Raw genomic sequence first — 27,024 nt, 5'->3', positions numbered from 1 at the left:
TGAAAACCTCACTAGATATTGTTTACATTGATTTAAGTCATCCAATGAAAAAGGAACACATACTCTAATTGTACCAGCATCTCTATTAGCCTCTGTTACTGGAAGACACAGGTTACTCATAGCTTAATGGTATCAGGCCTCACTGTGAGTGATTCAACTGAGCTGTCCTTCAGTAGAGAGAGAGAGTAGGGTTTTAGGGTATAGGCAGTGGGCTAAAAGAAGGTAACAAGAATCAGGACTTGAATAAGTAGAGTAGGGAGGGACACAACTCCCACTGTGGTTGATTCCAATGATGGAGCAAACTGAGCTTGAGGTGGTTGAGCTCTGAGTGGAGGACTATTCAATATAGTGGATAGTTTGCCACATATATTTGCTATTCTTTTGTTTCTGTGTCTCTATGAGGATATGGATGTAACAGAACCTACAGCTCCCCCTAAGGGAGGGGTTTTGGAGGAATGCCATGAAAATCAGCATAAGGAACTGAAGAACATTTTTGTTTTCTCTTACAGAATAGGTCAAGTTGAAAGATAGTATTAAAGTTGAGGGTTCTGTTTGGCAACCAATTTTCTCCATATTTTGGCCAGATAGTGTTGCAAAAGACTAAAAAAAAAAAACCTTTTTCTTGTTTAGAACATGCAGTCTAAAGGTTTCCCGATTTTTAAAAAGGCAGCCCAGAGCTGAGTCCATGGGGATAGATGGGGAGTTAAGAGAAGTTAGTTCATGGTGGGTTGGAACAGAGTAAAGGAGAGGAAGGAAGAATGAAACTAAGACCTTTAACTTGGAGCACAAGTGAGGTGAGTGTTGGGAGAAAAACTCCCTGGCCAGTGTCTAGATGGACCTTCAATTCTTTTTCTCCTGGCTGACTTGCCAGATGACGTAGATTGGCCAGGTCTAGGTTCTTGTCTCTGAGACAAGAAGGTATTTGAGGATGAGACATAGGTAAACGTCAGCAGAGAAGCAAGATTTATTTGCAGTCAAAGTCAGAGTACACACTCAAGAAGGAGTGTAGGCACACCTGAGAGAGAGCTGCGTTCCACAAGTTTCTGGTCCATCCCTTTCTATGACGTGGAGACAGGGTGCAGGGTTTAATTAAATATTCATAAGCGACAGAGTTTGTGGCGGAGGCTTGAGTACCACCCATTTCCTTCCCTGATTTGGACAACTCAAAGTGTCATCGTGTCTGGTGCATGATAGGAGTAGGTGTGTTGGCCATGATGATTTTATAATGGTCTTAAAATGAGCTAAAGGTCATTGTGAATACAAGCCAGCAGCTGCTTTGGTTATTTTGGGTGGCGCTGGTTCTAAGTGGTGTAGAAGCTGCAGTTTTCCACTACATAGAAAGGTAGGGGCAGGAGGGGGCCCATTGCGGGTGGGGCTGCAGGGTGGGAACTGGTGACCTTAGGTCCTCCTTGCTAATTACCTCCCTGCTTACATCATCCTGACAGACACAAGTATGTGTAATTTTTCTTCCATTTTAAAATTAATTTTACTTATAAGAAAATAAATATGTTCTATAGACTGTATAGGTAGAAAAAAAGAGATGTGTCATTGCCTCTTTACTTTCTGAAGCCCTAATCTGAGCCTAAGGAAGAACAGCACACTGGAAGTCTGAAGGCCTGGAGTATAGCTCTATGACCTCATGACCCTTTCTGCTTCAGTTCCTAATCCACTGTGTAAGAGGCACATTGCCAGCTTTCCATCTGCCCATAATCAGCAGAATTCTTTGCTTGACAGAACCCAACCATAGCCTTCTGTAGTAAGAAAGTCTCATGCATCCAGACTGTGTGTAAAGGTCAAAGTGATGTTGGCCTCAAGAAAAACTCAGCTGAGGTGCACAGGCCTTCCCCTTTCTGTCCATTTGTTCCTCTCTCAGATTATCTTTCCATGAAGTGAGGACCAGGTCATATACTCCTAGCTCTGCCACTGGCTGCTCAATAAAATAAAGGTATTGGTTGAATATAATATGATATTCCTTCATTATTTGCCCAGTTTTCTACTTTGATCTTTTTATCATCTCATGAATATATCACTAATTGTTGCTTACTTCTCGCTCTCTCTCCCCTTCATTTTATTTTGATTCTTGCTGTGTAATTTTATATTCTCCCTTTATCTTTTTTCACTTGTACATATTTAATGTTTGATATTCACTATTTTTCTTCTCATTCTTTTTTTTTTTAAAGATTTATTTATTTACTTGAAAGTGACAGTTACACAGAGAGAAGGAGAGGCAGGCAGAGAGGTCTTCCATCCACTGGTTCACTCCCCAGTTGGCCGCAATGGTCGGAGCTGTGCTGATCCGAAGCCAGGAGCCAGGAGCTTCCTCCAGGTCTCCCGCGTGGGTACAGGGGCCCAAGGACTTGGGCCATCTTCTACTACTTTTCCAGGCCACAGCAGAGAGCTGGATTGGAAGTGGAGCAGCCAGGACTCGAACCGGTACCCATATGGAATGCTAGCACTGCAGGCGGTGGCCTTACCCGCTATGCCACAGCACTGACCCCACCACTCTTTTTTTTTTTTTTTTTTTTTTTTTTAAGATTTATTTATTTGAAAGGCAGAGTTCCAGGGTGGGGTGAGGATCTTCCATCCGCTGGTTCACTCCCCAGATGGCTACAGCAGCTGGAGCTAGGCCAATCCGAAGCCAGGAGCCAGGAGCTTCTTCTGGGTCTCCCATGTGGGTGCAGGGGCCCAAGCATTTGGGGCCATCTTTCACTGCTTTCCCAGGCCATTAGCAGGGAACTGGTTAGGAAGTGACTTGAATCAGCACCTATATGGGATGCCGACACCTCAGATGGAGGCTTTACCTCCCACCCTACAGTGCTGGTCCCTTCCTTAGGCATTCCATCCATGAAATCACTGTAAAAATTTGCACTTCTAATATTTGCTGTACTAGCATAAGGACAAACATATACCCTGTTGGGAATCTAAAATAATGCCATCTAGTTTGTGTCAGTTTACTTGGTTCAAAAACGTGGTGTTTTTTTCAGCTGTTCCATCAGAGATTTCATAATGAAAGTGAAACATTCTCTACAGTTCCATTCCCTTAAATCCATGGCATATTACACAGTGAACTGAGCTACAGACTGTAACTAAACTTTTTTTTTTTTCTGAATGGCAGAGGTACAGAGATCTTCCATTCACTGGTTTACTCCCCAATGACCTGGGCTGCATCAGGACAAAGCAAGGATCCCAGAGCTTCTTCCAGGTCTCCCATGTGGGTGGCAGGGACCAAGGACTTGGACCATCCTCTGCTGCTATCCCAGGCACATTAGCAGGGAGCTGGATCAGAAGTGGTGTAGCAGGTCTTAAACTAGAGCCCATATGGGATGCTAGCATTGCAAACAGAGGCTTAACCTGCTATGCCGAATGCCAGCCCGTAACTAAACTTTTTTCAAATAGCTTTTCCATTTTAACATGAGTATCATTTTCAGAATGTCTTCAGACACTTGCACCTGCAAATGATTTCCATTCCCTCCATCTAAAATGTTCAGAATTTTTAAAGAATAGGATACTAATAAACGCAAGCCTTTTTTTCTTCCGTGCTTAGGAAATTTTTCTCCTTTTTTCCATCTTAGTTCCCATTGATGAGGAGTGTGATTTCTAGCAATCTGATACAGTAGAAAAAGCTGAAATGCTCTTTTAAATTCATTGTATACCTTCTTCTCTGGTTTGTTTGTATTGACTAAAGCTATAGATCTTCTTTATTTGATAAAATAAAAATCAAATACTTAATTTTACTTTTGTGATATTCACTATAAATTTGAGGGATTATATATCGCATATTCTAAACATGTGCCTTTACATGTACTAGGAGTAGAAGAGATGTCAGTGATGATCTGACATTAACTATTTTCAATAACAATTAGAAAATGAACTCTGTCTAGAAGTTTGATCACAGCCTAGGGGAATCTTCTTTAAGGAGCTGTATTTAGTATTAGTTTATAACCCCTGTGACTTAACTCTTCTGTAACCCAACACTTAACATAAGGAAAAGATTTCTGTAGTTGGGGATTTTATCCTCTCTACGCAGCTCAAGTGTCAGTAAGGCCCTTTTAAAAACATTCAAGTGATTTCTCCGGTGCACCCCACCTACATGGAAAATATTATAGTTAGTCAATCAAATTTTCCAAAAATTGAGCATTTGTTTCTCTTTTCTCACTGATTGCTGATAAATTTACCATAATGTGAAACAAAGTGAGTGCTTCATGCAGTCTTAATTTTGCTACCTCACGATGTTTCCCTTCTCCACAATAGACTTGCTTGTCAGGAAGAAACTTTTTAATGAACTCTTCACATAGCCCACCAAAAAAAGAAAAAAAGACTTTAGCCAGACACAAGGGAGGGAAATTCAGCTAAGATTAATGTTTTAATTGGAACATACAAAGCAGGCAGGGCTGAAATTGGACAGGACTCGGGATAGAGAAGCTTCTCAGGTTATATAGGGTTGGGTTTTTCAAATTTGGCTTGATTATTTTGTTATTGTGGTGAGTAGCCAGGAGGTCAAAGTTACATTTTATTCAGTGAAAATTGCCCACACTTGTTACAAAGCTAAATTTAAAAGATCTTAGTATGTTCCTCTTCTTTGATGCTGTTGGACTTGACCAAGAAACATAGTTTATGATGTAACTAAAGACACTTAAAATTTATAGCCTATTACAAATGTTATATATTAGTATATCAGTACAGATCAGAGCTCAAGGTTTACTTGAATAGTCAGTGGATGGTTTGTCAGTTCTGAAAAATTACTGAACTCTGATAAAGTGGAACAATATGCTAGTGAATTTTGTTACAGATTCCTTCAATTTTTGCTATCTGCAGAGACTATCTTAGGGGAAAAAAGCAGTCCACAGCTCATTTTTCAGTCAGTTTCCAATAGGCCATTTTACCATGGGATTTTAATCATTCTTGAATAGTGGCAGATTGTTCTCTTTAAATGACTGGACAACTTGTTTCATCTTCCTTCTCAATCTAGAATGGTGAGAGTATCATGGTTGAAGTTGCAGCTGGACCTTTTGGAAATAATGAAAAGGTAGGGATGGCAATTAAATAGAAATGGCCATTTGGTGTATGTGTGTGTCTGTATATCCAGTTGATAATTTTGTCTTCCTTTGTAATTCATTGCTCATGTAGTGCATGTTAAGGTGTTGCAAAACTTAATTTCTCACAAAATATAGCCCTTTTATTAGTTATTCCAAATTATTAAATACCTATTGACTTGGGTTTCATCCTAGAATGATGGAAACTTTGTGGAAGCCACTGCTCAACCCTCAGCTCCCCATGAGAAAGTAAGGATTGTATTTCAGATCTGTTCATTGGACTTTAAATCATGCCCTCTGAGACAAGACTCTTCTTTGGGGAAAAAAATTGATTGCCAAAAAAAAAAAAATCTGTTTCAAGATCTGAGTCCTATACTTGGTAAAAAGGAAAAAAAAAAATATGTGGGGATATTAGATTAACACTGTTAATCCTACATGTGTGTTGGGTTTCATTTTTCCAAAACTGCATTATCTGTTTCTTTGAAGCTTTCTATGTAGAATGTGTATATGTATGTGCCTAGTTTTGATTTTATTTTCTCTTAAAATGTTAAAGCAGTTATTCTAATGTCCATTCTTTCCTTCCTAAAAGAAAGATTACCGAGAGGTTTATTGGTGGCCTTTCTTTTTTTCTCTCTCTCTCTCTATCTCTTTTTTTTTTTATAGTTACCAGTAGTCATCAGGGTACCAAAGCTAATCTATTTCTCAGTAATGAGTGTGTGCCTCATGCCTGTATCAATACTGGGCTTTGGAGACATTATTGTACCAGGTAAGCAAAGGTAACAATAAAAGTAAAAATATACTGATATTTTAAAATTGTCATATATATATGTGTATGTGTGTGTATATATATATATTATATATAATATATATAGGCTCTGTTAAAAGTCACCTGTTTTGTCAGGTATTTCTGGCAATCTCTAGAATTGGAATCAGTGACAAAAATAGAAAACAATATTTTAGGGGCTGGAGCTGTGACACAGAAGTTTAAGCTGCCTTCTGCAGTACTGTCATCCCATATGGGTGCTGATTCTGGTCCTGGCTGGTTCACTTGTGATCCAGCTCCCTGCTATGGCCAGAGAAAGCAGTGGAAGATGGCCCAAGTCCTTGGGCCCCTGCACTCATGTGGGAGACCTGGAAGATGCTGTGGCTCCTGGCTTTGACCTGGCCCAGCCCTGGTCATTGTGGCCATTTGGGCAGTGAACCATCAGATGGAAGATCTTTCTCTCTCTTTGTCTCTGCTCTTTCTCTCTGTAACGCTGACTTTCAAATAAACCAATAAATCAAAAAAATTATTTAAAAAAAAGTATTTTGAAATGTAGAAGATAAAGCATAAGTGCTAACAACCAACCATCTCTCCCATAATTCAAAACCTGTCTTAGGAGGAAGCAACTAGAATAAGTTTAACCTTCTTCCCAAAGAGAGTATATTTTGTGATCCTCTTTAAAAGTTGAAAACACTGGGGTTGATGTGGTACAGCCTGTTGAGCCATGGCCTGCAGCTCTGGAATCCCATGTGGGCACAGGTTCAAGTCTTAGCTGTTCCACTTCCTATCCAGCTCCCTGCTAACGCACCTGGGAAAGCAACAGAGGATGGCCCAGTCCTTGGGCCTCTGCACCCATGTGGGAGACCTGGAAGAAGTTCCTGGCTCTAGGCTTCAGCCTGGCCCAGCCCTGGCTGTTGTGGCCATTTGTTTAGTGAACCAGTAGATGAAATCTCTCTTTCTCTCTCTCTCTGTCTCTAACTCTGCCTTTCAAATAGATTAATAAATCTTTTTTTTAAAGAGCTGAATATACTAATGCCAGTTTTTGTTAGTTCTATTTTTTTAAATTCAAGATTTATTTATTTATTTGAAAGTCAGAGTTACACAAAGAGAGAAGGAGAGGCAGAGAGAGAGGTCTTCCATCCACTGGTTCACTCCTCAGTTGGCCGCAATGGCCGGAGCTGCGCTGATCCGAAGCCAGGAGCCAGGAACTTCCTCCAGGTCTCCAGTGTGGGTGCTTTCCCAGGCAGAAAGCTGAGAGCTGGATCAGAAGTGGAGCAGCCAGGACTTGAACCGGCGCCCATATGGGATGCTGGCACCGCAGGTGGCAGCTTTACCCGCTAATCCACAGCGCTGGCCTCATTACTTCTATTTTAACATGATGGTTGTGTTTTATAAATGGTGGTTTTAGGATACTAGGCCAGGGCTTTATCAAGAGGAACTATAGTAGAACACCAGCATGTAGGGCTTCATAAAACAAAAAGACCAAAATGACACAGTTTATAATGGAACTGATCATCTTCTCCTTAGCATGTCTTGTCTGTCAGTTATTGCAGTTCTGCCTGTTTTTCTCACTGGGCTGTCTATGGAATAAATTATATCCCAGTCCAGTGATACTATATTTAGAAGTAACTAGTAATATTTCTGCATCAACTGAGTTTGTCCTTCACTCTTCTGACAGTCTCCCTATGTACTAAGTGTCTGAGGATGTGTGAAGAGTAGTGGCTTGTCTGAAAGTGTCCCTCTGTTTACATAGTAAAGCCAGTGGAGAGAGAAACTGGCAGTGAGCATGACAAAATCCAGTATAGCAACTTACTAACTTAGTGAATCTTCATTCATATAACTGATCAGGTATTCTATTGAGTAGCATTACAGCTCCTTGAACATCTTCAAACTCATCCCTTTTTTTCTACACAGAATATAAGATCTTGTATGTACCCCTTAGTGTAGAATTAATAACAAGAGTATATAAACATTGCATTCTTCAAGTAAATTTCAAGCAAATACATCTTGAAAGAACATTTATTGGCAATACATGTCTTAATTCCAAAGCTAAGTTCTAATTTGGAAGGGAAAAAGTACCTTTAAAAAAAAGAAAGATAAGAAACACACAGAAATATGATTAAAACTCCAAAGCAGAAAATAACAGGGAACTTATTTTGTTAATTATGGAGAGACCAAAACTAATGAGCTCAAACAGCCTATAAACATATTTTCTGATTTTTAAGTGGTTAAATGTCATTCCAATTGTTTTAATCTGAGATGTCTTCTTTGGATGGATTTGACACAATTTCTTATAAGAATAGATAATGAATGAGTTTCTGCATACTTGCATGTTTACAAATGAGAGCTTATATTGTTGCTTGAACTCTTTATAAAAATTGCAAATTATTATACTAAGAAAGGAGACTTTTTTAGGTTTATATCTGTTATTCCAGAATGTTAAGTTAAACACACAAACCTCTCAAATGTCATCATTATAGTGTTGTTTCATAGCAACAGTTTTAGAAAGGAGACTTTTTTGATCATGATTTGAAATTGCATTCCTAAAGGCCCTTTTAGTACATTTGATGTTTTTTTCATTTAATTATTTAAATTATAAAAAATTATATATGTTTATTGTATATAACATGTGGTTTTGAAATATGTACTTGTGGAATCAAGCTAATCAGTATCTGCTTTACCTCACTTTTTTTTTTTTTTTTTTTTGGTGAAAACACTTAAAATCTGCTCTCAGCAATTTTCAAGAATATAGCATATTTAGTTACTGTGTTGTAGAACAGATCTCTGGAACTTATCCTTATTGAAATGAAATTTTGTATTCTTTTACCAACATCTCAACCCTGCACCCTAGTCCAACCCTTTATAACCAACATTATACTCTACTTTTATGAGTTCAACTATTTTAGATTCTGTGCATAACTAAGATCTTGGCCGGCGCCACGGCTCAATAGGCTAATCTTCCACCTAGCGGCGCCGGCACACCAGGTTCTAGTCCCAGTCGGCGCGCCAGATTCTTTCCCGGTTGCCCCTCTTCCAGGCCAGCTCTCTGCTGTGGCCCGAGAGTGCAGTGGAGGATGGCCCAAGTGCTTGGGCCCTGCACCCCATGGGAGACCAGGAGAAGCACCTGGCTCCTACCTTCGGATCAACACGGTGCACCGGCCACAGCGCACCGGCCGTGGCGGCCATTGGAGGGTGAACCAACGGCAAAAGGAAGACCTTTCTCTCTGTCTCTCTCTCTCTTTCTCACTATCTACTCTGTCAAAAAATAAATAAATAAATAAAAAATAACTAAGATCTTGTGGTATTCATCTCTCTGTGCTCAGCTTATTTCACTTATTATTATCCTCCAGATTTAACAATGTTGTGAATGACAAGATTCCTTCTTTTTTTAAAAAAAATTATTTATTTATTTGAAAGTCAGAGTTAGAGTGAGGAGAGGCAGAGAGAGAGAATCTCTTCCATCCGATGGTTCACTCTCCAATTGGCCACAACAGCTGGAGCTGCGCTGATCCAAAGCCAGGAGCCAGGAGCTTCTTCCGGGTCTCCCACGTGGGTGCAGGGGCCCAAGGACTTCAGCCATCTTCTACTGCTTTCCCAGGCCACACCAGAGAGCTGGATCGTAAGTGGAGCAGCCGAGTCTCGAACTGACGTCCATGTGAGATGCTGGTGCTTCAGGCCAGGGCATTAACCCAATGCACCACAGCACCAGCCCCAAGATTTCCCTATTTTTAAAGGTTGAATGGTATTCCATTTTGTATACATGCAACATTTTCTATGTCCATTCATTTGTTGCTGAACACTTCAGTTATTTTATATCCTAACTTTGTGAATGATTCTGCAATGAATATGGGAATGCAGATACTTCCTGCATATTTATTTTATTTCCTTTGTGTATATACATAGTAGTGGAATTGCTGGGTCATAATATAGCAGCATTATTTTTAATATTTTGAGGAACCTCAAACTATTTTGCATGACTGTACTATAATTTACATTCCTGTCAACAATGTGCAAGAGTTGCCCTTTTCTCCACTTCCCAGCCAACACTTTTTATCTGTTGTCTTATTTATAATGGGCATGTTAACAGATGTGAAGTGATACGTAATGTTAGTTTTTATTTGCATTTCTCTGATGATTAGTATGTGTAAACACTTTTTCTTATACCTGTTGACCATTTGTATGTCTTCTTTTAATGAATGATTACTCAGACGCCTTTTTCATTTTTTAATCAGGTTATTGGTTTTTTGTTTTGTTTTGTTTTTTAACAGGCAGAGTGGACAGTGAGAGAGAGAGACAGAGAGAAAGGTCTTCCTTTTGCCGTTGGTTCACCCCCCAATGGCCGCTGCTGCTGGCACACTGAGGCCAGTGCACCGCGCTGATCTGAAGCCAGGAGCCAGGTGCTTCTCCTGGTTTCCCATGCGGGTGCATCCTCCACTGCCTTCCTGGGCCACAGCAGAGAGCTGGCCTGGAAGAGGAGCAACCGGGACAGAATCCAGCGCCCCAACCGGGACTAGAACCTGGTGTGCCGGCGCCGCAGGCGGAGGATTAGCCTATTGAGCCACGGCACCGGCCTAGGTTATTGGTTTTTTTTACCATTGAATTGTTTGCATTCCTTATATATTTTTATATTACCTTCTTATTGAATGCATGTTTTGTAAATATTTTCTCCTATTTTGTAAATTGTCTCTTTACCCTATTGATTGTACCCTTAGCTATGCAGATGCTTTTTAATTTCATGCAATCCAATTTGTTTATTCAGTACATATTTTTAAATGAAGCATGGGGGAATGTCTTTTTTTAATTTTTATTTTTTGACAGGCAGAGTTAGACAGTGAGAGAGAGAGAGAAACAGAGAGAAATGTCTTCCTTTCTGTTGGTTCACCCCCCCAAATGGCCGCTACAGCTGTCGCGCTACACTGATCCGAAGCCAGGAGCCAGGTGCTTCTCCTGGTCTCCCATGCGGGTGCAGGGCCCAAGCACGTGGGCCATCCTCCACTGCACTCCTGGACCACAGCAGAGAGCTGGACTGGAAGAGGAGCAACCGGGACTAGAACCCGGGGTGCTAGCACCGCAGGTGGAGGATTAGCCAAGTGAGCTGCAGTGCCGGCTGGGAAATGTTTTAAATAAGGCGTGAAGTTAAAAAATTCAAGATACTTTAATGTACTCATAATGCAAAAATAAAAGTTAAATACAGTTCAGTATGTACTATTACCACAGTTTTAACAGTTGAATTTATGTTGCTGGTTTTTTTAAGAAAATAATATGGAGAATTTTTTTTTTTAGGCCTGTTGATTGCATACTGTAGAAGATTTGATGTTCAGATGGGTTCTTCTTCTGTATACTATATTTCTTCTACTCTTGGTAATTTTTTTTTATTTTGCTGAATTGTGTTATTTAGAGGAAAAGAGTCTAAAAATAAGGAGTCCAGGATTTTAATTCTTTACTATAGTTAATTTAGTTTTTCCATCAATAGGGGATAATTATGCTTCGTAATTTATATTTATGTGAAATGAAAAATGAGATTCTCTGTAAAATGCGTATTAAAATACTTGACACACAAGTAATGAAAATGTATATTACTACATTTTTAAATAATAGTTTATGGAAAACTGTGTATTTATATGATGTATGGTACAATAACCTCTCATCTGGGACAGCAGAGGTAGTTGTCACTTTATCCTTTATTTCTATTGAGAACAGAGTTAAGAATAAGAAGTAAATCCAAAAGTCTCCCACTACTATTGAACATACCAAATAGATCTCTCACAACCCCATACAACAGAACTCTTTACACTTGGGTAAATGGCCTACACCAGAGCTATTTAGATGCTTTTCTAGCAAGGTTTTAAAGTTCACAGTGGAACTAAATCCAATAAATTTAAAGTGTATATTAGCAGTAGAGGGGGATGTTACTAGAAATAGATACCCTAGTAGGAAGAATGAAGAAGATGGCGGGGGGCACCTATACAAAAATAAGAAAAGCAGTCTGAGGCCATTAAGTATGATTTCTCTTTGAGGTCACTCACATATTGGAGTCCAGTGCAAGTCCATATGGCAGAATAAAAGAATGATCAGTGTAAAAGCAAATTGTAGGAGCTTTTTCCATTCTACTGTATAACTTTGGCAATTCACTTAGCCTCCATTGCCTCATCTTTAAAATGGGTAATTAGACTAGATTGTAAGACCCTTCGTGCTCCAGTATTCTGAGACTCTGTTTGTAATGAAGCCTTGAGTCATTAAGAAAAGTTCAAATGTTGTTTGGAATGTGCTTATTAAAGAAGCCTAGGAAGTATATAATCAATTTTAGGAAGTTGTTTTTTTGTTTTTTTTTTTTTTTTCAAAATAACCACTAGTATCTTCAGAGACAATTTTGGTTATCTAAAATGTAGAACAACTTAACGTCCTTAATAACAACAGATAATTGAGACTTTTAAAATGATTATCGATTATTAATAGGTTAGTAGTAATAGAAATACTAGCCACATATTTCAGAAGCTCTGTAGAATACCTCCTAATTATTGTCTAAGAAAATAATGAAAATATGCTAAGTCATAGAGAGAGGTAGGATGTGTGTAGAAATGACTGATACACTTGTGTTCCTCTTGCAGCCTATGCTGTTGGCATGATACTTACATTTGTTGTTCTGGTGCTGATGAAGAAGGGACAACCTGCCCTCCTCTATTTAGTACCTTGCACACTTATTACTGCCTCCATCGTTGCTTGGAGACGTAAGGAAATGAAAAAGTTCTGGAAAGGTAGCAACTATCAGGTATGTACTTATATTTTGATTACCAAATTATCCTAATGACACAGTTCACTGAGTTTGGCAAGAAACAGCTTGTATCACAGCTTTTTTTTTTTTTTTAAAGATTGATTTATTTATTTGAAAGGCAGAGAGAGAAAGAGAAGTCTTTTATCCACTGGTTCCCTCCCCAAATGGCTGTAACAGCTGGAGCTGGGCCGATCCAAAGCCAGGAACCAGGAGTTTCTTCCAGGTGTCCCATGTGGATGCAGGGGCCCAAGGACTTGTGCCATTTTCTACTGCTTTCTCAGGTGCAATAGCAGGGAGTTGGATTGGAAGTGGAGCAGCCAGGGCGCAAACTGGCACCCATATCGGGTGCCAGCACTGTAGGCGACAGCTTTACCTGCTATGCCACAGCACTTTTGTGTATCAAAAACTTACCCTAGATCTATCTGAATTACATAGATTTTTCTTCCACTAACCCCCTGCTCAATGTCCATCCATTATGTCCTCAGTTCTTTACCCCCTGAAATCGATTACTCTATCTAGAAGCAGCAGAGGGTGAGGAAATGGCAAATTGAGGAATATAGGGGCCAGCGCCATGGCTCACTTGGTTAATCCTCTGCCTGCGGTGCAGGCATCCCATATGGGCACCGGGTTCTAGTCCTGGTTGCTCCTCTTCCAGTCCAGTTCTCTGCTGTGGCCTGGGAAGGCAGTGAAGGATGGCCCATGTGCTTGGACCCCTGCACCCGCATGGGAGACCAGGAAGAAGTACCTGGCTCCTGGCTTTGGATCGGCATAGCTCTGGCCGAAGCGGCCATTTGAGGAATGAACCAACAGAAGGAAGACCTTTCTCTCTTACTGTCTATAACTCTACCTGTCAAATAAAAAAAAAAAAATTGGGAAATACAAAACAGCAATTCAGTATGCATTTTCAAAATCCATACAAAAGTAAACTCCATGAAAAATAAGCCTCAGTGTTTAAAATAAGTATTGAATTTTGAAGCTGACATTAGCTATAGTAAAAGTCTGGAGGTCTTACAGATAAAAGGTTACTTTCTCCAGTATCTAAGTGGGGCTAACTAAAATAGTTAGGGCATTCGTTTCAGATTTGAATGGATCAATTGATTTTTCTTTAAATTTTCTAGAACAAAGAAAATCTTGATACCAGAATCTTATGTTTGAGTTGTTTCTTCATTGACATTAAACCCCTTTCCTCTTTTACTAAATGTTCTCAGTATTTCAGTAAAGTGTCTGAATTGAAATTAAAGAGAGTTGGGAAACCCTAGTCTGTTAAGGTCAGGGCCATGGTATTGATCCCTTCATGAAGGCATTTTGTAAGGCAGTTGGTTCTGTTCTATTACAACAAACTACCCTCCTCCATCCCCCCTTATGATGTGTGTCGGTGATCACATGCACGAAGAGAGACACTTTGGGTGGGTGACTTGCAACTCTGTTAGTAGATAAACAGTTTAGTTCAAAGTTCATGTGGTTTGTCTGAAGTAGCATTTGTAGTGCTAACAAGAGGTGATTAACACATTAAGTTACAGGCTACTGTAAGGAAAAAAGCATTCTTTTGGGTAATTCTCATAATTTATTTCAGATTTGGATAAAATAATCACATCTGCCTTGCCTACTTCACATTGTGGTTGCCTTAGCTTACATTAATATATGCAGCATTAGTTCATGGCCACAAAGTCCTAGTCTAAATTAGTAAAGTAGCTTTTAACTTTTCCATGAAGATGACATGCAGATAGATTTTCATTTTATTTTATTTTTTAAATACTAGTAGGGGCCAGCACTGTGGCACAGCTGGTTAAGCCATCACTTGTGATTCTGGAATCACTTATCAGAGTGTCAATTAAAGTCCTGGCTTATGCCAAGGAAAGCAGTGGATGATGGCCCAAGTACTAACCTTTGAAAGTCATATCCCAAAAAGTGCTCTTCAACATTTTAAATATAGTTTTTTTATTTCTTCATTTAGCCAGTGTTTATCAAGCAGTCCCATAAGTTAGATACTATTTTAGGTACTAGGGATAGAAGATGAACAAGTTACAAACAGGCCTATTTTCATGGCCTCTTGAAAATCACAAACTAGTGGGGACTGCTGATTAAGGTCATGGTAGGTGCCATGAAAGCTGGAGATAGGACATCCATTGCTTGTAATTTTTAGCACTGGGTCCTAGGTGATTGAGGGAGGCTTCCTAAAGGACTGGTAAATTTGTATTGAATTTTTAATACTTAGTTATATATTCCATATTGAAGGAACCTGTCTTCAAAGGCCCAGGGCACATTCTAGAACTGAATAAAGTTTAGAATGGCAATAATGTTGAATAAGGGTGGAGGAGCTGCAGGAAATGAACACCAGAGAAACAAGGATCAAAGCCTATAGGATCTTGTAAGCTGCCTTAAAGCATTTGGACTATTCTGAGCATTGGAGACCACTAAAGAATTTTAAGAAATCTGGAAGATGGATTGAAGAAGGGAACGAAACTGGGGACAACTGTTGTAATGGAAGGCAGTAGTGGCCTAAATTGGTGAAGTAATAAAATGGAGAGACATGGACAATGTTAAGAGAAATTTAAAGGCAAATAAATGGAGTCTACTGGAAGATTGAGTGCGGAGGGAGGAAAAGGGAGTGGAATGCAGGGCTTCTGGCTTGGGTGGGTGAGTGATGATATTTATCACCGAGATAAAGGAAGGGCAACACTTTGGGAGGATAAATTAAGCATTGGACATGTTAAATGTTAGACATTTCAAAATACCTATAGGGCCACCAGAAAGAGACAGATAATAGACGGTTGAATAAATAGTTTTACCTGCAGGTGATAGACCTGGCTAGAAACAAAATTTTGTATTTTGAGTAGCATACAAAGTAAGTGAGAGAGAATGTAGAGGGAGAAGGAAATCCCCAAGACAGAACTGTAAGCACTGGAGGGGTATTAGCTGATTCACTGTGACTGAAACCAGGGCAAGGAAAAGAAACAAAATGGAGAAAATTTGTTTATGAGTGACATTAGATCTTGTGTTTAGGTTAGAATTTAAATTTCGGACTGTTACTGAGAGTGCATGTGCTATCTTACAAAAGTATTTGTTACTACACCAGTTTTTTTAAAATGTTTTTTTTTATTTATTTGAAAAGCAGAATTAGAGAAGGAGAGAGAGAGATCTTCATCTGCTGGTTCACTCTCTAAATGGCCACAATGGCCAGGGCTGGGCCAGGCCAAAGCCAGGAGCTTCTTCTGGGTCTTTCACCTGGTGCAGGGGGCCCAAGTACTTAGGCCATCTTCCTGCTGCTTTCCCAGGCCCATGAACAGGAAACTGGATCAGAAGTAGAGTAGCTAGGACTCAAACCGGTGCCCATATAGGATGCCAGCACTGTGGGCCGTGGCTTTAACCCACTTCACCACAGTACCTGCCCCTACACTGCATTTTCCTTAAAAAAAAATTTCCTTCCCCTTCAATGCAATTTAAAGTATTTTATTATAAAAATGGCTTCCTATTGTAGAAAATTTGGAAAATGTAAGGAAATACAGGAATGGGCAGGCTTTTGGCCTAGCTGTTGAGATACTGATTAGGATGCCTGCATCATACATTGGAGTACCTGGGTTCACTCCTGGTTCTGACTGCTGATTCTAGCTTCCTGCTAATGCAGACCCTGGGAGGCAACAGTAATGACTCAAGAATTTGGGTTCCTACCATCCACATGGGAGACCTGCATTGAGTTCCCAGCTCCAGGCTTCAAGCCTCCTACTCAGGAACCAGTGGATGGGAGAGGCTTCCCTACTCTCCCCCTCTCTTCCTGCCTCTTAATTAAATAAATACAAATTAAAAATAAATACAAGGGGGCCAGTGTTGTGGTATAACAGGTTAAACTACCACCTGCAATGCTGGCATCCCATATGGGTGCCAGTTCCAGTCCCAACTGCTCCACTTCGATTCAAGCTCTCTGCTAATGTGCCTGGGAAGGCAGCAGATGATGGACCAAGTACTTGGACTCCTGCACCCACATGGGGGACCTGGAAGAAGCTCCTGACTCCTGGCTTCAGCCTGGCCCAACACCAGATGTTGCAGCCATTTGGGGAGTGAACCAGAGACTGGTAGATCTCTCTGAGTCCCCCTCTCTCTGCCTTTCAAATAAATTTTCAAAAAGAAAGAGAGAGAGGGCCGGCGCCGCGGCTCACTAGGCTAATCCTCCGCCTAGCGGCGCCGGCACACCGGGTTCTAGTCCCGGTCGGGGCGCCGGATTCTGTCCCGGTTGCCCCTCTTCCAGGCCAGCCCTCTGCTGTGGCCAGGGAGTGCAGTGGAGGATGGCCCAAGTGCTTGGGCCCTGCACCCCATGGGAGACCAGGAAAAGCACCTGGCTCCTGGCTCCTGCCATCGGATCAGCGCGGCCATTGGAGGGTGAACCAACGGCAAAAGGAAGACCTTTCTCTCTGTCTCTCTCTCTCACTGTCCACTCTGCCTGTCAAAAAAAAAAAAAAAGAGAGAGAAAGAGAGGAAGGGAGGAAGGGAGGGAGGGAAGGAGGGAGAGAGGAAGGAAGGAAGGAAGGAAGGAAGGAAGGAAGGAAGGAAGGAAGGAAGGAAGGAAGGAAGGAGGGAGAGAGGAAGGAAGGAAGGAAGGAAGGAAGGAAGGAAGGAAGGAGGGAGGGAGGGAGGGAGGGAGGGAGGGAGGGAGGGAGGGAGGGAGGGAGGGAGGGAGGGAAGGAAGGAAGGAAGGGAAGGAAGGAAGGAAGGAAGGAAGGAAGGAAGGAAATTAAGTCCCAGCACCTAGAGATAGTTACGGTTTAAATAAATTTCCTTCTATGCCTTCTAGACAAATGGATAGGTAGGTAAGTGATACTGTAGTTCTCTACCTTGCTTTTTCACTGCACTTTTGTTTTATTTCACCGTTTTTAAGATTTATATACTTATTTATCTGAAAAGCAGAGTAACAGATCTTCCATACATTGGTTCACTCCCCAAATGCCTGCCACAATTGGGCTGGGCCACACCAAAGCCAGGAGCCAGGAACTCCATCTGGGTTTCCCCATGGGAGTGGCAAGTGCTGCCTTCCCAGAAGCATTAGCAGGAAGCTGAATTGGAAGTGGAATAGCCAGGCCTTGAACCTGCACTTTGATATGAGATCTGAACATCACGAGCAGCAACTTAACCCATTGCACCGCATTGGTCACCCCATTATTTCATATTCCTTCTAAAAATTGTTTGGTGCCTGTATAATGTTCTCTCGTATGTAAGCACCATACTTTATCACTTACTTGGACTTATCTTTCATCTCTTTAAATAATTATCCAGAAACGGATTTAAAGTTTGGCCCAAAAGTAAGGTTAATACATTTATGTATATAACAACTGTAACTATTAAACAATTTTCAGCATCAGTTTGCATAAAAAGATTTGGGAGCATCACACAAACTGCTCAAAGGAGCTACCCCTTAGGGGTATGGTATGGGTGAAGTGGTTAGAAAAGACCTCCAGTTTTATGTTGGACAGTTTTGTGTTGCTTGTTTAAAATATGCAAATATGTATTACTTTGGAACTAAAACACATAGTACAGGGCTAAGGTCTCTGTGAAGATTTTTGTATATTAACTTAAGAAATATTAACCTGTGCTTGAAGGAGGGACTCCCCTCCAAAGATGCCCGCCGCACACGCACAGCCCCCACCCCAGTCCTGTGAGGCATTTGCTCTCATGACTTCATCCTTGCTCTACAGCCAGGGGCAAAAGCACATTTTCTCACTTTCCCCTCATCCAAGAGATGGCCAGGGGAACTGCAACAGGAGCTTGCCCCTCCCCCTGCAGATTTTTTTTTTAAGTTTTTTTTTCCTATTATTTTATTACCCTCATATTTTTTTTAACTTTTATTTAATGAATATAAATTTCCAAAGTACGACTTATGGATTACAATGGCTTCCCCCCCATACCGTCCCTCCCACCCGCAACCCTCCCCTTTCCCACACCCTCTCCCCTTCCATTCACATCAAGATTCATTTTCGATTATCTTAATATACAGAAGATCAGCTTAGTATACATTAAGTAAGGATTTCAACAGTTTACTCCCACACAGAAACATAAAGTGAAAAATAATAGATGATTTTTTTAAATGATGATGAAATCAGATCAGACCTATTGTCATGTTTAATCCCAGTGAGAGTCAAGTTGGGAATTGATAATTTCTTTTTTTTTTTTTACAGAAGATCAGATTAGTATGCATTAAGTAAAGATTTCAACAGTTTGCACCCCCGTAGAAACACAAAGTGAAATATATTGTTTGAGTACTCATTATAGCATTAAATCTCAATGCACAGCACATTAAGGACAGAGATCCTACATGAGGAGTAAGTGCACAGTGACTCCTGTTGTTGACTTTACCAATTGACACTCCTGTCTATGGCATCAGTAATCTCCCTATGCTCCAGTCATGAGTTTCCAAGGCTGTGGAAGCCCTGAGTTCTCCGACTCTTATCTTGTTTAGACAAGGTCATAGTCAAAGTGGAGGTTCTCTCCTCCCTTCAGAGGAAGGTACCTCCTTCTTTGAAGACCTGTTCTTTCCACTGGGATCTCACTCACAGAGATCTTTTGCCAGAGTGTCTTGGCTTTCCATGCCTGAAATACTCTCATGGGCTTTTCTGCCAGATCCGAATACCTTTAGGGCTGATTCTGAGGCCAGAATGCTATTTAGGACATCTGCCATTCTATGAGTCTGCTGAGTATCTCACTTCCCATGTTGGATCACTCTCCCCTTTATTTATTCTATCGGTTAGTGTTAGCAGGTACTAGACTTGTTTATGTGCTCCCTTTGACTCTTAGTCCTTTCATTATGATCAATTGTGAACTGAAATTGATCACTTGGAATAGTGAGATGGCATTGGTACATGCCACCTTGATGGGATTGAATTGGAATCCCCTGGTATGTTTCTAACTCTACCATTTGGGGCAAGTCAGCTTGAGCATGTCCCAAATTATACATCTCTTCCCTCTCTTATTCCCACTCTTATGTTTAACAGGGATCACATTTCAGTTAATTTTCAACACTTAAGAATAACTGTGTATTAATTACAGAATTAAACCAGTCATATTAAGTAGAACAGACAAAAAACTACTAAGAGGGATAATGTATTAATTTGTTCATTAACAGTCAGGGCTATGCTGATCAAGTCACCGTTTCCCATAGTGTCCATTTCACTTCAACAGGTTTCCTTTTTGGTGTTCAGTCAGTTGTCACTGATCAGGGAGAACATATGGTATTTGTCCCTTTGGGACTGGCTTATTTCACTCAGCATGATGTGTTCCAGATTCCTCCATTTTGTTGCAAATGACTGGATTTCGTTGTTTCTTACTGCGGTATAGTATTCTAAAGAGTACATATCCCATAATTTCTTTATCCAGTCTACCGTTGATGGCCCCTGCAGATTTTAGAATCCTTTTTTATCCCATGTTTTTAGGGGAAGAGGGGCCCAGGCCAAGCACACTGCATTTCAGAAATGCTGTCTATGACGGTTTTTAACACCTTTTACTCTTCTTACTGGTGCTATTTTGTAGGGTAAGAGACAACATTGACGAGTTTTGTGGGGCTTTTTATACATCTTTTTTTAAAACCTCAGACTTCTATTTTTACGTTCAACATTTTCATTAAAAGTTTAATTTTTTTTGTAACTGGAGCCACGGAACAAGTATGGAGAAAAAACTGTGCCTTGTTTCAACAGTTTTTGCTAATTTTTCTGCTGGAAGTTGATGATGTCTAGAGTTTACCTTATTGTGTTTAATTAAAATCAGTATTTCTCTAAAAGAAAAAAAAAAGAAATATTAACCTGTAAGTCACATGTAGGAGATGATATAGTGTATAGTCTGTGACCTAGTTCTGGCAAATTACTCAACTTCTGAAAGCTCTGTCTCTTCGTATTATGAGGTTGGATCTTCAAAAACGTAAAAGAATAAATGGGGGATGAGAGGGTAGCACTGTGGTATATGGTTAAAGCTGCCATCTGCAGTGCTGGTATCCCATATGGGTGACAGTTCACGTCTTGGCTGCTCCATTTCTGATCCAGCTGGTGTACCTGGGAGAACAGCAGACGATGGCCCAAATGCTTGGGCCCTTGCACCCACATAGGAGACCTGGAAAAAGCTTCTAGCTCCTGGCTTCAGACCAGTTTGGCTCTGGACTTTGCAGCCAAATGATGATGGAAGATCTCTTTACATCGGTGTGTGTGTCTCATTCTCTGCCATTCAAATGAAATGGAAATAAAATGAAAATTAAGAATAAGTGACCAGCTAGTGCCGCGGCTCGATAGGCTAATCCTCCGCCTGCGGCGCCAGCACCCCGGGTTCTAGTCCCAGTCAGGGCGCCGGATTCTGTCCCTGTTGCCCCTCTTCCAGGCCAGCTCCCTGCTATGGCCCGGGAGTGCAGTGGAGGATGGCTGAAGTACTTGGGCCCTGCACCCCATAGGAGACCAGGAAGAAGCACCTGGCTCCTGGCTTCGGATCAGTGCGATGCGCCAGCTGCAGTGCGGCGGCCATTGGAGGGTGAACCAACGGCAAAAGGAAGACCTTTCTCTCTGTCTGTCTCTCTCTCTCTCTCTCTCTCACTGTCCACTCTGCCCGTCAAAAAAAAAAAAAAAAAAAAAAAGTGACCTAGGTTGGTACTGTGGCATAGCAGGTAAAGCCACTACCTACAGTGCCAGCATCCTATGTGGATGCTGATTTGAGTCCTGGCTGGTCCGCTTCTGATCCAGCTCTCTGTTAATGCACCTGGGAAAGCAGTGGAAGATGGCCCAAGTCCTGGGGCCCCTGCACCCATGTGGGAGACCTAGGAGAAGCTCCTGGCTCCTGGCTTCAGATCAGCCGAGCTCCAGCCATTGTGACCATTTGGGCAGTGAACAAGCAGATGGAAGACCTCTCTCTCTCTCTCTCTCTGCCTCTGCCCCTCTGTAACTCTGCCTTTCAAATAAATGAATAAATCTTTAAAAAAAAAAAAAAAGAATAAGTAACACATAGTAGTGGGTTATTCTAGAGCTTGGTGAGGCCTTTAGATGCTGAAATCAGATACTACTAGACAGAGACCTTAAAAATAGAGTGGGGAGAGGGGCCAGTGTTATGGTGCAGTGGATTACGCTGCCACTTGCAATTCCAGCATCCCATATGGGTACCAATTTGAGTCCTAGCTGCTCTGCTTCTGAACCAGCTCTCTACTAATGTGCCTAGGAAAGCAATGGAAGATGGGCCAACTGCATGGGCCTCTATAACCCATTTGGGAGACCAGGACAAAGTTCCAGGCTCCTGGCTTTGGCCTGATCCAGCCCTGACTGTTGCTGCCATTTGGAAAGTGAACTAGTGGATGGTTTGCTATCTCTCTGTCTCTGCCTCCCTCTCGCTCTCTCTAACTCTGCCTTTCAAGTAAAAGAAGTAAAGCTTTTGAAAAAAAGAAGAAGAAGAAAGCAATATGGGGAACCTCAACAAGCCTAGTAAATCAGAAGGAAACTTGGTGACCCAGTGTAGAATAGGCCTAGGGGTCAATCCTGATTCTTAGGCTAACAGTGTTTAATAAGCCTTTTCCTTGTATGTAACCTCTGTCATTTCCAGAACAACTTTAGTCATTTTCGTTTTTAATTTTGTTTAGTTAATTGAAAGGCAGAGATGCACAGAGAGAATGAGAGAGGGAGAGATCTTCCATCCACTGGCTCACTCCCCAAATGGCTGCAAAGACCAAGGCTGGGACAGGCCAAAGCCTCAGTGCTGGCTTCTTCGTTAGTCTTTATTTCCAGAATACCCTTGTTTAACTCCCAACCTCAAATTTACCATCACCAAGCAGACCTCCAAGAAATTAGGTCCTCCACTTGAAATCTGGTTCACCTCTCCTTCCTCACCCTCACCCCCCTGCTCTGTATTTTTTTTTAGACTTTGACCTTTTTAAATGCTTATTAACATCTTTCCTGCAGTGTAGGTATTTATGTATGCCTCCCTCACTAAAGTTTTAGCTCCTAGATATGAAGAACTCACAGTGCTTATAACATCCTAGTCTCTCATGTGGGTACCAGGGGCCCAAGAACTTAGGCCATCTTCAGCTGCTTTCCAAGGAACATTAGCAGGAAGTTGGATCAGAAACCCAGCAGCTAGGACTCAAACCAGCACTCTGATATGGGATGCCAACATCACAAGCAATGGCTTTACCCACTGCACCACAACACTGGCCCCTCTACTAGAAAGTGTTTTAATGACCTGGGTAACCCTGACAGTCTTTCTGTGCTGATTTCGATGGGGAAATTATACCTCATTGTTATTGTAACTTGAAGACTTCATAGAAATACTGTAGTATTTTACTTGGAGTTTCTCAGTTCTCACTGTGAATTTCTCTGATCAAAAGAAGTAGTGTTTCTATAGGATTTCATGAAAATATATCAATTTGGAAATCTTTTCAGATATCTTCATCTGTTTTTAATTTTTATTTGAAAGACAGAGACTGAGACAAAGGTGGAGATCTTCCATCCACCAGGTAACTCTGCAAATACCTGTCCACACTTGGGACTGGGCCAGGCTGAAACCAGGAGCCAGGAGCTCAGTCCAGCTCTTGCATGTGGGTGGCAGGAACCCAGGTACTTGAGCTGCTGCCTCCCAGGATATGCACTAACAGGAAGTTGGAGTGGAAGCACAGCCAAGACTCAAACCCAGGCAGTCCAGTATAGGATGTGGGGGACACGAGCAGTATCTTCACCACTGTGCCAAACACCTGACCTGACCTTGGGAATCTTTTTTTTTTTTTTTTTTAAGATTTTATTTATTTGAAAGATAGAGTTACATAGAGAAGTAGAGCCAAAGAGAGAGAGAGCTCTTCCATTCCACTAGTTCATACTCCAAATGACCGCAGTGGCCAGAGCTGAGCTGATCTGAAGCCAGAAGCCAGGAGCTTCTTCCAGGCTGGGGCTTTAACCTGCTGTGCCACAGCACTGGCCCCATTCTGGGAATCTTAATTGTAAATTCTACAACTCCAAAATTAGTTATACTGTATTACTTTTTTTTTTTTTTTTTTAGGATTTGTTTGTTTATTTATTTGAAAGGCAAAGTTACAGAGATATCTTCCACCCCCTGGTTTACTTCCCAGATGGTCATAACAGCTGAGGCTGGGCCAGGCTGACGCTAGGAGCCTGGAGCTCTATCCAGATCTCCCACATGGATGGCAGGAGCCCAAGCACTTGGGCAATCTTTGATGCTTTCCCAGGTACATTAGCATGAAGCCAGATCAGAAGAGGAGCAGCCTGGTCTTGAACTGGAATCCATATTGGATTCCAGTGTCACAGTGGCTTAACCTGCTACACAACAACACTGGCCCTGCTATATTTTCTCTTTTAACTTTTTTTTTCTGTTCTTTTTTTTTTTTTTAACCTTTCAGTCAATAGTCTTTATTAACATGCAAGTACCATTTGCCGCAAGATATACAGGTTTGCCTAGTCTGTTTCAGATTTTATTGTCTTAAACTTATGGTTACTTCTGGATCACACACATAAGTAACCAAAGCTAAGGTTTATTTCCAGCTATCACCTTCATTTTTGAAATCATTATGGTTTATAATTGGCATTATTTGCCACCAAATAGCAGAATATAATTATTTAACTTGATACATAATCTTCTATGCTAAAACATGTACCAGTATACTCTACAATATGCAATTGATATTTAACTGCTTTCAATAAGCCAGATAGTATGTTTATGTTTTCTAAGAGGAAAAATTATTTTTGTTTATTGTTTTTGCAGTTTCCAGAAAAAACAGTCCATATTAAGCTAGTCTGGAAGAAATAAGCTCAAGACTTAAATTTATAGATCCTATAAAGGCAGCTTTGTTCTACCACTAAAATACAGACAATATTAAACCCAACTTCAGTGCTTCTGTATCGATGCCTAAGCAAAGATGCTATGTCATGGTTTTTCACATGTTTTTTATCTGCTTAATATAAAAGCTGAATGATCTCCCTATGAGTTTGCTTTCAATAGGAAACTCACTGATTATGGATATTATATTTATTGGGACATAATTTATAAATTAAATAGAAGATAAATCATGTACTATTCCTAAGGATATTATATGACGTATGCTACATCTCTCCACGTGTCTTTCATATTTTATAACATTCGATTGGATGGAAGAAGACTGGAATAGTTCAGAGAGTCTTAACTTTTTAAGATTTGGATAAAGTTCATAATGAGTCTTTTAAAACACATTTAAACAATCAAAAGTGTAATCACAAGGGATTACGAAAGAAGAATAAAAAAAACTGCAAAGGAAGATTTATAATCAATGAAAGTACAGTACTTTAGATTTCCCAAAATGCGCAATGCACAAGAACTCTAAGTCATGTAGTTTACTTGTTAACCATCTGGCTACAGTTGCATAGTTACTATTCCTAGTAACCTCCCCAAATTGCTTTTAAATAAAGTTCTCAAATTGTAGCAATAAACAAAGAGATAAAGTACACTTAAACAATACCACAGTTTATCAAAAGACACATAAGAAATTTCAACTCCTATATGAGTTATAAAAATCAATGTTTTGGCTAAGTTTATGTTACATTTTTATAATGCGTTATTTGCATAACCCTAGTAATGCTACTGGAGGCTGTAAGATCAGAATAGGTTTTTAAAAAAAACACTAAAAACATAAAAATACTTGGCCCCATTATTTTACCTGTATGTTCATTTATGCCTAAAGTTCAGCATGAACTATATGATCATTGCTCTAATTTTAAAAGTCACATCCAAAGGATAAGGTAAAACCATCTATGAATTGACATATCTGTTTATTTCTTTTTGTGAAAATGTCCTTAATTTGTTGATGTAGCAAATAAATTTCAATTCTGATTGCTATGCAAAAGAAAAGAAGATAATCTGCTTTGCAATGAACTTCATACTTCAGTTGCATACAGGCAACATGCTATATATGAAAAAATTATTAACTGAACTACAGGTATTAAATACTGAAAAAGTTAGCAGTTTATTATAATTTATTTTATTTAACAATCTAGGAAGTTCGCAGCCATCAGCAGTTCCAGTGCGATTTCAGGTACAATTGGGAATTCGGGAATCTCAGTGGAGCTGTTAGTGTAGCGAACCTTGTAGGTAAAATACATGCATACTTTTGATAGCACATGTGAAGGGAGCTCTCTAAAATGACCTCATTGGTTTCGTTTTCAGCAAACTGACCTGGGCCACTCAACATGGCTTTAATTGTTCCTGATGTTAGTGCATGTTCTCTTTTTACAATAAATTCATGACCATCAGAAGATATCAACTTGATATACGTGGCATCAGGGCCTTCACAGCCACCATACGTTTTCTCCTCTCCATCCATTATGTTCTTACAAAATTCTACTTTGCTTCCACAGAAACTTTAGTAGTTTCCCCCGTGGGTTCCAGGGCAGTCTAAAGGATTACTTCTGTCAGGTCACAGCCGCTCTCTGCGATGCCTCTGTTCTGTTCTAAGAGCTTTATTCAGTCCAATTTGTTTGTTTTTTTCTTGAAGTCTTAATTCTGATGGATGTTTAGCAAATAATGGTTTTGGGGCTTTTTGGTTTTTTTTTCCCTCTGGAGAGAAAAATCAAGCAGATCCATAATTAATTTGACATACAGAACAATAAGAAAAATCATTGTTTAAAGGAGTTTTTTTGTTTCTAATTTTAAATCAGTGGAGTTAGATTTATCCAGCAACCTCCAGTGGACTGCTTTAACTGTGGGTGGGTAGTGAGTTTTCAGTCCATTGATGCCCAGTAAACAGTGAGTTTGTCTCTGTTAAATGTCACCAGTGCTTCTAGTTATTTTTAGAAAGCACAGGGTGTAACTTACCAATCAGGATAGAAGATACTTGGAGTGGCTCTGCTTGAGTATTAGCAGCTCCCCAGCCTCTTTAATGAGTGTTTCATTATACTGCTTCTGCACATTGGTTCATTTATAAAACAGCTTTCAGAAAATGCCAGGGTAGCTGACCCAATTTCAGAAGATATCTTTTCAAACTGACCATGCCTATCTAGAAATTTTAAAGAAAATTGTATGAGTTTAACCAACTAACTTTATGTTAACTTATGCTTTTAAAAACTTACTTCAAATTTGCTCTTTTTGTTTCAGTATTGTCTTTATTGAAAACTCAGTAAAGAAAAATACAGAGTAGTAATGCTTTTCACTAAATTGACCTTGAACGTGTTTTTTAGAAATTGATATATTTCTATATTGAGGGATTAGATTATGGTGCCAGTGAGGTACATGGGGTTGGGAAAGAAGTGGCACATTGTAATTTAAGGTATGTAGGCTCTTACTTCTTTGGGTTATAGTTGCTGGTTTGGTTTGAAGAAAGCAACTTTCCCAGCACACAGCTCTGGCTACTCACACCCAGACCTTTTAAATAGTTGGAAGAAAAAGCACCTAAGTATATCTTACTTGCTTCTCTTTCCCCTCATTTAAATTGGGAGTCACATGTCTAGGGGTGAGCATTTGGTGCAGAAAGGTTT

The 27,024-nt window shown here is 40.3% G+C and overlaps 1 protein-coding gene and 1 pseudogene across 4 annotated transcripts in view; one reads left to right on the top strand and one right to left on the bottom strand.

Annotated features, from left to right (window-relative positions):
• The window catches only part of SPPL2A (signal peptide peptidase like 2A), a 72,676-nt gene that overhangs the window by 35,590 nt on the left and 10,062 nt on the right, over positions 1 to 27,024 (top strand). For 2 of the 4 annotated variants that reach the window (XM_089310338.1, XM_070054198.2), the window contains exons 11-15: positions 4,970 to 5,026; positions 5,229 to 5,282; positions 5,697 to 5,799; positions 11,080 to 11,157; positions 12,405 to 12,565. In XM_089310338.1, coding sequence (XP_089166464.1) covers positions 4,970 to 5,026; positions 5,229 to 5,282; positions 5,697 to 5,799; positions 11,080 to 11,157; positions 12,405 to 12,565 — 453 coding nt within the window. The remainder of the gene's footprint in view (positions 1 to 4,969; positions 5,027 to 5,228; positions 5,283 to 5,696; positions 5,800 to 11,079; positions 11,158 to 12,404; positions 12,566 to 27,024) is intronic. The other 2 variants (XM_051822006.3, XM_070054199.2) reach the window with 1 other exon arrangement.
• LOC100349942 (elongin-C pseudogene) lies at positions 25,510 to 26,006 on the bottom strand (annotated as a pseudogene).

Source organism: Oryctolagus cuniculus, chromosome 12 (genome assembly GCF_051225735.1).
Source record: "Oryctolagus cuniculus isolate XC-2025 breed Fujian yellow rabbit chromosome 12, ASM5122573v1, whole genome shotgun sequence".
Taxonomy (NCBI): Eukaryota; Metazoa; Chordata; class Mammalia; order Lagomorpha; family Leporidae; genus Oryctolagus; species Oryctolagus cuniculus.
Note: the sequence above shows the minus strand (reverse complement) of the source record. Positions and strands in the feature narration are given on the sequence as shown.